The 15,184-nt window shown below is 36.1% G+C and overlaps 1 protein-coding gene and 1 long non-coding RNA gene across 3 annotated transcripts; both read right to left on the bottom strand.

Annotated features, from left to right (window-relative positions):
• Window positions 1-3,864: 3,864 nt before the first annotated feature.
• Window positions 3,865-6,775, bottom strand: LOC114137041 (uncharacterized). Of its 2 annotated transcripts, XR_003593927.1 has the most exons (4): window positions 6,648-6,775; window positions 6,337-6,426; window positions 4,517-4,978; window positions 3,865-4,408 (listed from the first exon to the last, which is right to left on the bottom strand). It is a non-coding gene; the product is annotated as an uncharacterized LOC114137041 (long non-coding RNA). The 2 variants fall into 2 exon arrangements; XR_003593926.1 differs by lacking the exon at window positions 6,337-6,426.
• A 2,893-nt stretch (window positions 6,776-9,668) lies between these two features.
• On the bottom strand, window positions 9,669-11,382 carry LOC114137017 (uncharacterized). Its single transcript, XM_028005497.1, has 2 exons — window positions 10,695-11,382; window positions 9,669-10,393 (listed from the first exon to the last, which is right to left on the bottom strand). The coding sequence occupies exons 1-2, from the start codon at window positions 11,184-11,186 to the stop codon at window positions 10,253-10,255; spliced, it is 633 nt and encodes a 210-aa protein (XP_027861298.1). The 5' UTR covers window positions 11,187-11,382; the 3' UTR covers window positions 9,669-10,252.
• Window positions 11,383-15,184: the final 3,802 nt, after the last annotated feature.

The raw sequence follows: 15,184 nt of genomic DNA, 5'->3' as shown, positions 1-15,184 counted from the left end.
CCATGTCGGTGTCAAATGTCGGTGTTTGGAACGGAAAGATGCAAAGTGCTCTAAAATGAGGCATGTTGCTAAGTGAATGAAAAACAAACATGAAGCTAGTGTAAAAGTGTGACTAATAAAACAAGACTGGTTCTTTATGTATAAAGACCTATAAAACTTAACCAACTTCAATAGAATTTGGGTTAGTTTTTCTCCTGCTTGTGTTCACTTCTGGGCATTCAGCCCAATGTGTGGAACTGTTCCTTTCGCCAATTTGCACTCTAATGTTTTTACTTGAATTGATGTATTTTTGAACCAGTTGTTCAAAAGTTGTACTGCATATTTTCTGAACACATCATTTTTTGTAGATTTGATATGTTCCGCTCCTGTGCATAAGCAAGGGATGGGAAACTGACTGAAACAATGACATCTTTTGTCATGGGTTGAGTCTTCTGTGTGTTTAATTTTGAGTGTCTTTGTCTCTGAGTCTCCATGTTGTCCTGTCTCCCCTTGATTATTCCCAGGTGTGTCTCGTTCCCTGATTACCTCCTGTGTATTTACTGTCACCTGTGTCTCTGTGTCTCTGTCGGGTCCTCGTCTCCAGTCCACCTGTTGCCACTAGTTGAGAGCTTTTGCCTCCGCTCCTCTGTGCTGCCTGGTAGAGATGGGTAGATGAGGCGTCATGTGTCGTTTCAACCCATAGCAACACTGTATTGATACTGTGTTGATACTGCGTCATTGAATACTGACACCTGCTGGACATTAAAAATCCCTGCAGGCAACATAGTTGACAGACTGATTTGATGACCTATTCTATACAATAACATTTAAGTCATTGCATTTTATTGTCCATCCATCCAACCATTTTCTGTTCACCCTTGTCCCTAATGGGGTCGGGAGGGTTGCAGGTGCCCATCTCCAGCTACGTTCCGGGCGAGAGGCGGGGTACACCCTGGACAGGTCGCCAGTCTGTCGCAGGGCAGCATTTTATTGTATATTATATATTGTATTATTTAATATCTTAAGTAAAATTTTAAATATTTTATATTCTAAGATACAGTCAATAATGTAAAAATGTACCATAAAGAGAAAATTTAAGTGAATGTGTTTGGAATGAGGATGCTTGTGGACTGGGGTTTTTCTTCACAAATTTTTATTCAAAAAAATAAGTTCTTCCAATGTTTTGAAATTTAGCCTGTTACGCTTTTTTGAGACAACTTATCCTGCTGTAGAAAACAACCTCTCACACGGCACAGATGAGGCTGGAGTGCAAAGGCATTGCAATGACAACCAGATGAGGTTAGGATAAATTGTCTTTTGGTTCTGCCAGTATGTCATTGGATCCTGACATCTGCCAATATTGCCCTCTGCAAGGTATCTCTGCACCTCCTGGATGGCATCAGCTGTGGCACTTTTGGTCTGCCTGGCCACTTCAAAGTCAAGATGGTGCCAAAGGTTATCTAAAAACAACAAATTGCCATTTTAGTACATCATGTCCAAACAAACAAATAACGCTGAATAACATGCCTGAGTTGGGTGCAGACTGCTGTTGTGAAGACGATCCCAGCTGAGGCTCATTTGTGCGTCCGATCATAGACGCACATTCTGACCGCAGTCTACTGATGGCATCATTGCCTTTGGGGGAACTGCGGAACCCAAGTGATTTAAATCTGGGGTCTAGAAGTGTTGCTAGAGTTAACACACTTATTGACTCCAGGTTGGAAGCAGTGTCTGTGACTCGACGCTTCAGGTGTTCATGTAGGTGTATGGCTGCCTGTGTGTGTAAAGCTGCTCCATTATGCTCTAGTGAAAGATAGAGCATTTTCATCATTCATCATTAGACCCTGACACTCACTTCTCTTCAGACAACTCCACAGTAGCTTGATGGAAAGGAGCAAGCACAAGAAGTGTTTCTCCTATGATGGTATGCTCATCAGCTGTAAGTGGAGTCAAATCTGTTTTTAGAGAGGCCAGAGATACCCACACTGGTTCCCTCTCATCATTTAGCTTTGACAGCATTTCATATGTGCTATTCCAGCGTGTTGGCACCTTATTTATAAGTTTCAGGATTTTACGTCCCAGCTGTTGCTGGACTTGAGCAAGCTTCTCCTTGGCTGTAGTGCTTGATCTGAAGTATGCGACAATGTGCCTAGATTTCTGTCTGATGGATGTAAGTGTGGGGATCTGATCACATGATTTACTAACTAATAAATTGAGAGTATGTGCAATGCAAATGGAGTGCCGACTTAGGAGCTGTCTAGTGGATGCGATCATGTGGTGCTGCATCAGTCACAAGACACTTTATTGGTTATGTCTCTTTTGACTTGGGCCAAATTGTCAGCAGTGTGACTTTGTGGAAAGTATTGTACTCCCAACACAGATGTACACAACTGCAAATTTTCATTAATGTAGTGTCATACAAGAGCCAAGTAAGCCTCCATGTTCACAGATGTCCACATGTCAGCCATTATACTCACTGCCACAGCTTGCTGTACTTCCATTTTCAATAGTTCCCGTTCCTCCTCATACTTTTTGGCCACCATTTGTTTGATGGTCTGAAAATTATAACAGTGAAACCAAAACCAAGTCAATATATTTAAATTAAAATTAAATAAATTGTATACATAAACTACTACTTTAGGTAATTTCCACACAAACCTTTCTGGTTGGCAAAACATATGAAGGTTCAAGGACTTGAACCAATTCCTTGAACCCGTCACTCTCCACAATGCTGAGAGGCTGGCAATCCTTCACAATGAAATTTAGTAGAGCCTCATCCAGCATCTGCTTCCTAGAAGCTTGATAGTTAAAATGAAGTAATCAATAAATTTATATGAAATAATTTATAAAATAAAAAAAACAACTGAGTAATTTGTTGAATGGCTGTATATCTGAATTACTTTACCAAATTATTTCCCTTTGAATCATTTGTAGAGCAGAATTCATCATTATGTCATTGTATGTCACTTGGCACAGATGAAGGCTGGTCTGCAATGAGACAGAAAGTCTGATGCAGCTGTGACCTCGCATGTGGAAGTTATTGCACCTTCATGTTTCATGGCAAACAGTCTGTATCTCAAAAGATGTAGGATGAGTTCAATCAGATACGAAGTCTATAAAAAAGAGAAGATGGCGGCCTTGATCCAAAATGGCCAACATCCTGAGATCAAGGTCCTGAAATTAATTCAAACTAATTGTGTAAAAAAAGATATTTTAAAATGTCAGGTTATCTGTTCAATGTATGCATGTTAATCGTACAAAATATCTATCACATGTCCACCTTCTGATATAAATTTAGCAGTTCTAAACTGATTCCCTTTTGTCACCTCCATACCCTTCTATTAACATCACTTGGAATCCTAAAGATTGACTAATTTAAATAAAACAAGCGTATTACCCCAACATTATGTATAATGAAATTGAACACAAAACAGAAAGTGGCATTTTAGGAAACAATGTGTATCGTACTTTCACCTGAGCACTGTAATGGAAAATTTTATAACATGCTCTTCACTCCTCTTCTGCTTTAGGTTATCTGCATAATCTTATCATGAGACGGGTCAAGCTGCTCTCACATAGACCTCTGCAGCGTCATATAACAGCAGCGGAGAGCTCCTTGATCATGGAGACAATACGTGTTACTTCTCCAACCCAGAACTTAAATGCCCCCTTCAGCATCAAAGAACAACCCCTTTCCTTAACAAGACCATCTGTGTTGGGCTCCACAGAATCCTTGGTACTGTTGAGAGACAGTAACAACCATCTCTTTAAAAACACGTCTCTCTACCCGGGTCTTAGATATCTCAGGCAAGACACAAACCAGAACGTAAAATCACTCACAAGACATTTATTAAATCAATTCATTTTTAAACCTTTTCTGACGAAAATAAGATCAGTGGATAAGATAGGCTTCACATGTAAGTATCTTCCGATCACGATCCCCCAAAATTAACCCAGAAATCAACTGGCTGATAAATGTATCCTATACATGCATAGGGTATAATGCAAACAGCGCCATCAAAGATGCAATAAGTTTATATCAGGTGTGTGAATGATCTAATCGTCTGTTGATTCCAGCATCCACATTGTTAGCAGAAGTAGAGGACCCCTCAACCAAATTTCGCTCAGGGCCCCATGGAGGCTTGGGCCGGCCCTGAGTACATCCTGTTAGTTATTAAACTCCTCAGTCCTCTGTGAGTTTACCTGCGAACATCAGGGCCAGACAAACCAAACCACATGAACAGGCAACCAAAATAGAGTCAAAAATCCATAGAACTAAACAATAAGTAGACAATGGAATGATAAAAATGGAAAGAAGGAATATGGTCATTCTGTCCATGTTTGCACAGCAGTATGAGAACAAGGAAGAGATGATCAAACATAAAATATAAAAAAATGTCAACAAAAACGCTGCCAGGAATCCAAAGAACTAAAAAAACAGAGAAAAAGAGAAACAAATGTTAAAAATTAGATTTAATTCGCAGTAAAAACTCCTCATCATTTGTGCAAATCTCAGGAAAACGTCCTTATATCTTACCTGCGATTCAGAATACAGGAACTGGGTTTTGGCCAGTAGCTCCTGAGATGAGTTGGGGTTTAATGGTTGACACCATTTCTGAGGTTCAGCGTTCACAATCATTTCATACTTCCCTGACCAATCGGTCATTGCACAGGCGTAATAACGACCATCAAGGAACACTATTACCAACCATACTCCAGCTGGAATAATGCCGAGTTTCAAGGCATCAAAGAGTTTATAGTGACATGCAGAGACATACATTAGAGAACAAACTATAAATGGTGGAACAATGAAACATACTGAAGTATGTAAATAGTTGTATTCAGAGTCACAAGGGCATGAAAACTCAGTTTCCACCAGTTTCTCCAACACCAACTGGATCAATACAAAGCCTAAAGTAGATGCCACTGAACTTCTGGAAAATTCTTCTTTCAGTTTAGACATCCAGTTGTTTCTCAGGTCCATAGTTGGATCCATAGTCTATAACAGGGAAAACACAGAAAAAAATTAAATCAGGAGAAGCAATAACTGGGTCTGTCTCAATAACAAATTATGCTGAACGATAATTTGTCCCAGAAGTTATTGTGATAAACGACAATCTGTTGAGATAGTTTTTGAGCAATATAATGGTAATGGCATAATAATGCAAGAACACATTCTTAAAGATCAATAAACTTTAAATTCTAAAAAAAAAACATTTAACACTGGAACTGGAAGACATTTTAAATATCTGAAATAAATAAAGAATTTTAACCAAAAACAACAAATAAAATTAATTATGAAGTCTCTTTAAGCAAAATTGTCCTTCAAAAAAGGGCTAGTTGAGCCCAAGGCGCCAGACTGAAGACTTTTGTCATCCAGTTGTTGGTAGAAAAAGAGAACATTAAATCATACAAATGGAAATTGAATTTGTTGTAATTTATCATGCAATTAATTGACTTATTGTTTATTGTGACAAGCCTAGCAAAAGCAAAATTGGCAACTGGTATCTAAAATGCATTTACACCTACTGTGGACAATTAACTTTCTTTTCATCCATGTGTTAAAACAAGCTTGACAAAAAGGAAAGGAACATTAACTGCAGTTAAGAAAATAAATACACTGCTAGCAAGAAGAGTCTGGCTCTGGGTTATGGAGGCCACAGTAAGACAGAAAGTCCCTTTCTGGGAAAGTGATAACTGACTTTCACCGAGCTGCACAGCTTTTCCAGATGTTGATTTCAGTCCGTAGAAGCTAATTTCAGGTTTAGTGTAAAGAGATCTGCTCCTATGCAAATGTGACAGATGGGAAACTGACTGGAAAAATGGAAACTTTGTTTACTCAACTCTCTCCTCACTATGGTATGTTACCATAGTGATAGGGAAATCCTTCATGGAAGTATTTCCCTCTGAATAATTTGTACAGTTATTGGAAAACAGAAAATTTTACGTTGTAAACAAGGAATTGGTTCATGCAAATATATTCTGTTAGTTCCTGCTGTTATGATCACCTGCACCGTTTTTATGTTTCTCTTAATCACATAGCAAAAAATAAAGAAATTAATTTAAAAAAAATAAAATTGAATCCACAAAGTCCATCCAGACAATCTGAATACATAATCAGAAACATTTCTCTATATCAGAAACAGAGGCAAAGGTTTCAAGCCTGCTGATCACAAAAAGAACATTTTAGAAATGAAATACTTTCAGAGTTAAAGTGGCTGAATACATGTGTGTTGCACACTGTAAATATATATTCTGTTTCAGAAAGCATGTTTGGTCTTCATTTCACTTTATATGCTACCTTGCTCTGGTGGTTTTTCAACCAGAGCAAGGTTGAAAAATCCCAATAAAACTCACTTTACTTCCTTGTGTCTTTATTGATAAATCTTCTTGGTTGGACTTGAATACAACCACATAAAGAACTGTTGTTATTCTGATTTATTTTTCCTGATTATACGGACAAAAGCAAGCAAAAAAAAGAAGAATATTTGAGGTTATCTGCCCTATCTATGCATGTAAATTGTACAAAATATCTTATCACAAGTCGACCTATTGATATGAATTTAACCGTCCTAGCCTGATTCCCTTTTGTCACTTCTAAGCCGTTTTCCCAAACATCACTCAGGAATCCAACATTTGACCAGTTTAAATCAAGAAAATATATTTACCTGATGGTGTGACTCAAGATAAAGATGAAGAACAGCAACAAAAATACAAAATAAAAATGTTCAATGTCTTCAGATGAACAAAATAAACCAATTTGAGGTTGATCCAGTAAGTAAAAAATTAAAACAGAAGTTCAAAACAAATAAAGTCAACTGTGAAAGCAAAAGCACAAAAAGATTAAAGTAGGCGCACCTGTCCTTTTATTAGTAGGACAACGAAGGAGGAGTTACATCGCTAACCAATCCACTGCTTAAACAAGATAGAAAAAAATGTTTAGATAAAACTTATTCAATATATTGGCCCAATATAATCAATAGAATTTAACACAAAACACAAAGTAGCATTTTGGAAAACGTTGTGGATGCAACTATGTAAAGTTCAAAATGTTTTAACAAAAAAAGAGAAAGAAATGTGAAAAATTTCCAAAACAGACAAAATACATTTTGAAAGAAAACTGAAGCAAAAGCTGAAAATGATCAAATTAAACAAATTAAACAGGATGAACCATATGGAACTATCATTATGGTCTGACTGCATGAAATGGTGAAAACTGTTTTCCCTCTGATGGAGTCTGTAATGTCTGGGTGAAAAATCATGTGATCATGAACACAAAGGTCAGTTGTTTCAAACTTTTGCCAAATCAGACCAATACAACCTTGGTCAGAATTTTTAAATTGCGTTTGGATCCATTCAGAGCTGATGCGTCTCCAGTGGGAAGCACAAAAATGTCCTAAATCAGCCTGAGCAACCAAAACAAATATCAGGGATATTTAATATTCCCTGTGCTACCTGGTTTCAAAGTCAAAACTAGGCAGTTTGATCTTCATAAAATCAAGTTTGCATTGTAAAATGATTTACCGTAAGCAGAAAATAAACCAGTATCAAAATCTGAAGTGGTTGGAAATGTCCATTTGGTATCATTTAAATTTTTTAGCAACAGAACATATTTGCTTTCGAGATCAGAGTTAAGAAAATATTTGTGCTTGTAAAGGAAAACATGCAAAGAGCTTTGAAAGGAAGCTTGTACTTCAGTGAACTGAAAAACCAACATGAGGCTGGTGTCATGAACAAAATCTGAGGGGAGATTAGAAAACATGACTGATTAAAATAAAGATTTAAATTAATTTAACAATAAACACTTAATAAATACTTTTTTAAATGACACAAAACTTACTTTTTCTCCTGCTGGGAATTTGGGTCTACACTCCGGTTGTGGAAATTCATCCATTCGCTGAAGTTTCCCCTCATTTTTTCCTTTTCTTCTTTTACTTTGTACTTGTAAACAAACCATTTTATAATGTATTTATGGTTGATTTATTTTAGTAGTGAAGTATTTCACGGCGATCATCAGAAAATGCTCCAGTTTCCTGTATAACTTGATTGCATTGTTTATTTTTGAAAAGGTTTATTTACAGTATTGGTGGATCTGATCTCTGCAATCAAAAATAACAAAATATTCCCCTGATTAAACCAGTGTGAAGACACAGTAACATATTCATCATCCAGATGTTCAGCTTTGTAAACATCAGCCACAAAAAGATGCTGTGATGAGATTAGTACAAACTCAAACCCTTTGACATTTCAGCCTCCCGTGTTTGGAGGAAGAAGGAAACAGTCCATATTTGTCTGGGCCTCGTTTTGCATGAATAATTGCATTGGGTCACATGTAGCTGATCAGCCTGTGGTTCTGCTGAGCCCAGGTTGCTTTCATAGCTTCATCTGTAATGTCAGGTCTTGTGCAGTGTTATAATAGTTTTGGATTTTTCATTATAGTTTAGTTTTATTTTGTTGTGATTTTTTTTTTGTCTAATTCAGTTAATTTTAATTTGTTTTTATTTAGTTGTTTAGTTTTCATTAGTTGTAGTTTTAGCCATGCAACCCCAGGCCATCATGCTGCCACCACCATGTGTGTCTGTTGTGATTATGTTATTTTTCTCTGAAGTCCTTTGTTAGTTTTGAATCTCATTAAGGAATATGTGATCTTTCAGTCTCCTTCGTGTTGTCAGACAAGCTCCATTGCGATGATTTATTAGTTGAATGGGTCTGGTAATAATAAGACCTGGGTGTGGTCAGTGAAAAGAATGAACAAATGTGGTTAATTTTTGTTAATTTATAATTTAATAAAGGAATAAGATGGTCAGGCTTAATGAATGAAGTCATAATTTGTCTGAACTTGTTTTATGATATGAAATAATGGTGGTAAAAAAGCAAGAACTGAAGAAAAACTATGATAGAACCGATACTTTTCTATTTGTATGAAGGTTTTAATTGCTGCATAAATAATAATGGAACAGCTGGGACTATGGCGCCACCTGCTGGAATAAAATAGAAATCGCTGCATTTGGTCGAGTTGTGCAGCAGAACCTGCAGCTTATCCCCCATTTGTTGGTTTGTTGCATATTTTCTTCAAGGGAAAATTAAGTGCATGTAAAATGAAACCTCATAATAGAGTGCTGGGTATAAAAAACGACAAATGGCTAAAATTAGTTCATTTTAGTAAGAAATTTGGCTTTGAAAGCTATTCTATAAAGTTTAAAAACAAACACTTGGTTTAATATGAAACAGAAAAAAGAACATATGCACTGTAAAAATTTAAAATAAAAATGATTTGTATTTAAATGTGTTTAGTGTTCCAGCACTATACTCCTATTGTTAAATTTTATTAGAGCTGTTTATCATGTTTGACAATAATTACCTTACCTTCTTTATTGCTGTGACTCCTTCACATTGAAGGCTGAGTGAAATGAATAGAAATACAGAAAACACATTAAATACAATGAACCAGTTGCTCTAATCTTGCAACACCTTGAAAAAATTAAGTTATTATATTATCAATTATAAATAGATTTTCTTGTCTTTAGTATATTAAGCTCAACAACGTATTAGCGGTAATAAGGAAGCATATTCAATTTTTATACATTTTATTCATATATTAACATGTCACATGATAGTTTAAACATAAAAAATTACATTTCCTAAAATATAAACTAAATATTTATTTTAATAGCATCTTATAATTTTTTATATACATTTCCTTGGTTTTATTCCATATATTCTACATATTTATTCAATAAAAATAAATGCTTTTGATTACTTCTGAGTTTGTTTTTTTTGGAGGTTACTGGTAATATGTTATTATGAATTTTAAACATAACTTGTCAAATATAATCGTCCACCAAGTAGTGAAATGTATTCACTTTGTTAGATTTCTCAAAGAAGGAAGTTGCTCATGTCTTCTTCTGAGGTTTTTCTGTCGTTTCCTTCAATTGTTTTTGGTGCAGCGCCGCCACACGTGAGAAGGGGAACTGCTTTTCTCAATTCGTTTGGATCGTTTGACGCAGTGCAGTGTGAAAGTGATTCACATGAGCTAAAAATTTAACAAATGTTGCAACTTTGGCCCCCATTTAAAACGAGTCCACAGGACTATCAAAGTATGAAAACACCCGATGGTCCAAAACACGCTTAGTATCTATCTGTGCACATCCCTGCTGGCATTTCTTACAGTCGTAAAAGTTGCTTCAGTCAGAAATGTTTTATATTCTTAACCACACATGACTTGTCCTATGTAATTAGACATTCACATATGATTTCTTTTCATGTTTTTGCTTCAGACAGGTGCAGAAGCCACGTCGTTTCTCTCATTTCTTGAAGTTCCATCATTTTCATCAGAACTGGATGAGCACCGGGAGCCAAGCGAACAGAGCACACAAAAACCCGCCAACCCTAATATTATCCAGAATCCAATGAACTAAAAAGCAGACAAAATGGAGAAACAAATGTAAAAATCATATTTCAATAGCACAACAAAGTACCCAAGGCCAGTCCTCGAAAGCTGCCAACCTGCAACCTGCATCCCTGCTTCTGATTTAGAGGATGAGTTACAGCTGACTTCTGTCACAGCTCTGAAAATACTGCTAATGAGCCACTCATATGATCCAGGTGAGTTAGAGGAGGAATATAAAAGCTACAGGGTGATAGTTATTGAAGACTGGACTTGGGCACCTGTGATTTAAGCTGATTAGTTTGTGCAAATCTAATTTGTTTCTTACCTGTGACTCAGAATACCACAGCTGGGTTTTGTCCAGTAGCTCCTGAGATGAGTTGGAGCTGTCTGTGTCTGGTTTACACCATTTCAGAGGCTCATCGTTCTTAATCGTTTCGTAGGTTCCCGTCCAGCTGGTCTTTGCACAGGCGTAATAACGACCATCAAAAAACACAATTATCAACCATATTGTGGCTGAAATAATGGTGATACTAACGGCCTTACAGACTGATTTAATACATGATTTACAGTCAAATGTTCTAAGTGGTTTACAGTGACATTTAATGGCAAACATTAGTAAAAAGACTACGATTGGTGGAACAATGAAACATGTCAAAGAATGTAATTGATTGTATCTAGAGTCACAGGGGCATTCGAAATCTACTTCCACCAGTTTCTCAAACGCCATCTGGATCAGTCCAAAGCTTAGAGTTGTTGCTACTGGGCTTTTGGAAAATTCTCCTTTCAGTTTGGAAATCCAGTTGTTCTTGAAATCCATAGTTAGCTCTATAATTGGGAAACACACAGAGAGAGAAGTGAAATTATTGAAGCAATAGATATAATTTTATCCATGTATACCCAAGTGTAATTTACAAAGTTTTAATACTTGTTTCTTTTCATGGTAAATGCTCTGCATGCATCTTTATTCATGAGTTAAAATGTGCTCAGTTTGACAAAAAGGGAGAAGAAAAGATACTGTTTGTGAGAAGAGAAAGATTCGTTCATCCTTTACTTCTTGACTGAAACTGGGCTGGAGGGGCACCAGTTTAAGAAATCCCCAGACCTCTCTGCCTCCCAGTATAACCCCTCCAGGTTACTATGTTACTGTTACTATGACAGTAGTGGACAAAGTACTCAGCTCTAGTACAATACACATTCACTTCATGTGAATGTATTGATACTCATAATCAAATATTATTCAGCTACAAGTAAAGATTAAAGTTAAAATACTTAAGTACTGACTTTTGAAAATACTATTGAATATGCATTTAAAACTACTCAAGTATTCAAAAGTACAAATTACATTTTCTAATGTTTTCTGAGTGTTTTTACAGAACCTTGTAATTTGCTGAAACCACCTGATGATGCATTGACATGTAGAAAAAGCTGTAAAAAATTACAGCTATGTTTGTTATTTTTATTTAAAACGTTCACACCAACAGGAACGCCGGCTATTGCTTTCCCATAACACATCACTTCACTGACACCATGGGCTTTCTCCCATTCACTTGGATTTCTCCAGTAGATTTTCCACAGGGCCAATCAGCGAACAGATGGAGAAGTTGTGAAGGATGACATTGATTTTCTGTTTCTGTTTTAGAACTGTAGTCCGCCTGTAGTTTTAGCAAAGGCAGCAGAGGAAGTGAACAAATCCGTTCAGTCTGTGCTGGCCACCTTCCAAATATCTAACATTAATGGCCGCCTGGCCGCCTCTTTCGGCTTGGCACTTCCCCCTTTGCAGTGGAAGACGGTCGTTTACAGCACAGGCGATTCCGGTAAGCTTCATAGCGAAGACAAGATGGACAGGCAAATAAAGGCGAAACGAAGATTTTAAAGAAGGTTGTATTTTCATGTTGGACCGGAGAGATGTGGGCTTGATAAATGAGTAAAGAATCTGCTGGTGTGAAACTGTAGTTAAAAGCTTCAGTTGATTTGCTTCGTTGAGATTTTCAGGTTTTCAGTTAAGCACAGCTCTCTAAATGCCTCAGCAAGGTATGCTGTGAAGGTTATGGTCCTGATTATGCAAAAAAACTAAATATATTTTTGACATTTTAGGTTATCTGTACATGTCATTCATACAAAATATTGCCAATCACATGTCTGCCTTCTAATGTGAATTTAAGATGTTAGACTGAAACTCTTTTGTCAGCCCTGCAGCATTTACAGATACAAAAATCACTCAGGATCCTAAAGATTGGCTCATTAAAATTAAGCAAGTATATTTACCTGATGGGTTGAGTCAAGATAAAGAGCAGAAGCAACAAAATACGAGAGTAAAACTCTTCAATGTCTTCAGCAGAACAAACCAAACCAATCTGAAGTTGGAAATGAATGTTGTAGATCCAAACAAATAATCAACTGGGAACCAAAAGGGAAAAAAGATGTAAAGGACGTTCAAGTTCTCCTGAAGATTCAGGTACCTGAGCTTTTTATAAGCATTACAGTGAAGGAGGAGTTACATTACTAACCAATCCACCGCTTAATCAAAATAGAAAAAAAGTGCCTAAATTATTTAATATATTACTGATCCATATTCAATAGGGGAATTTAACACAAAAACCAAACTAGCATTTTGTGGATCTCACGTTCCTCTAAGTTCTATGCAAATATCTCAAGATTTAACAAAGAAAAAGATGTGAAAAGTTTCCCCAAAAGACAAAATACAATTTGAGAGAAACTTTTAGACAGGTTAAACCATAAGTTGCTATCATCATCATCATCATCATCATCATCATCTTATTGTGTTTTATGGGTAAAAACAGTTTTTCTTCTGATGGCGTCTTCAAGGTCTGACCAACAAACCATGTGAGAGTTTCCAACTCCATATAAACGTCTACAGAAATCATAAAAGATGTGCAATGTATAATTTTTTAATGTTTAGTTTATTTATAATTTGTATAATTTATCAGCTGTTGCTAGAAGCATGTGAAATTAAATCTCCCCATTCATTTTAAAGAAAAAAACAAGACAATCTGTTCAAACCCAGGAATATTCTGTATTCAACATGCTACCTGGTTATCATAGTTACTCACATAAGTACAAACACATATACACACATATATAGATATTTGACTAATTATTTATTCTTTATATTTGCATTGTAGAAATAAATTATTTTACCATGTGCAGAAAACAGAAGCTCCTTCTTGGTGGCGTGGCCAAGTTTTTCTGCTAGAATTGTACCTTTATTCCTGTTTTGTTTCATTTTAATTTTTCAACCGCAAAACATATTTGCATCCCTAGATTACCTTTAGGTAAATGTCGGTGTTTGGAACGGAAAGATGCAAAGTGCTCTAAAAGGAGGCATGTTGTTGAGAGACAAACAAACACAGAGGTGTTGTGAAAGCGTGACTAATAAAACAAGACTGGTTCTTTATAAAACGTAATATTTATATAAAACTATATAACTTAATTGAGGCCAACTTTAAGTGATTTTGTTAGTTTTTCTCCTGCTTGTGTTCACTGCTGGGCATTCAACCCAGGGTGTGGGAACTCGTTCCTTCGCCAATTTGCACTCTAATATTTTCACTTCCTTCTTTTGCTTTGTATCTGTAAATAATCCATTTATATCAAATTACTTATCTTTGTGTTTTGGATAAAGTATTTTTCAACCATGGAGAGAATCAGGTTGTACTGCATATTTTCTGCACATGTTGTTTTTGTGGATTTGTTATGTGTAATGTGGGCTCAGCCCTCCATACCTTGTTTGCATGAATAATTGCGTTGCGTGAGAAGTAGCTGATCAGCCTGCGGTTCTGCTGAGGTGAAATAAAAGTCCATGTTGCTTTGATAGATTCATCTGCAGTGTTGGGTCTTCATCACGTTTATAATAGCTGTATTTTTTGTTATACTTTAGTTTTATTTTGTTGTGACTTTTTGTTTGTCAAATTCAGTTCGTTTTTATTAGTTACTATTATTAATATTAATACTAAGTACTGATTAGTTTTAGCTTAGTTTTCAGATATAGTAGCAGTTTTTGTTTTTTCATACTTTTGTTTAATTTTTAGTTGCAGTATTATTGTATTATGACTAGGTATAGACCGATTGGGTGATAAAAACTCAACAGAAGACACCATTTTGAAAAACCAACTGACTGGTGTTTTATATCCAAACAAACTATGTAAGAAAGTAACTAAAAGCAATTTATAATTCATCAATTGCTGCAGCAGCCCCAGGCCATCATACTGCCACCACCATGTGTTTCTGTTGCTAGTACATTATTTTCTCTGAAATCCTTTGCTAGTTTTTAGTCTCATTAAGCAATATGTGTGACCTTTTAGTCTCCTTCATGTTGTCAGAGAAGCTCAATTGTGGTGATTTATTAGTTTAATGGGTCTGGTGGTATTTAGACCTGGGTGTGGTCAGTGAACGGATGAAAAAAGGTGGTTAATTTTAGTTAATTTATGATTTAATAAATGTTCAAGATGGTTTGAATTGCTGTTTTGGCTTAATAAATTTGGCAATTTGATCATTAAAAATCTAAATTGTTTTATGATCTGAAATAATTGTGGTAAAAAAGGAAGAACTGAAGAAAACCCATAATAGAACCGATACTTTTCACTCTATTTGTATGAAGGTTTTAATTTCTCCATGAATAATGATGGAAGAGCTGGGACTGTGGCGCCACCTGCTGGAAAAAGTAGTAATAGCTGCATTTGGTCGAGTTGTGCAGCAGAGCCTGTCTCTGCTTTTCTTCATTTGTTGGTTTGTTGCATATTTTCGTCAATGGAAAATTAAATGCATCTGAAATTAAACCTCAAAGTGAAGTTTTACTGA

Source organism: Xiphophorus couchianus, chromosome 2, assembly GCF_001444195.1.
Source record: "Xiphophorus couchianus chromosome 2, X_couchianus-1.0, whole genome shotgun sequence".
Taxonomy (NCBI): Eukaryota; Metazoa; Chordata; class Actinopteri; order Cyprinodontiformes; family Poeciliidae; genus Xiphophorus; species Xiphophorus couchianus.
Note: the sequence above shows the minus strand (reverse complement) of the source record. Positions and strands in the feature narration are given on the sequence as shown.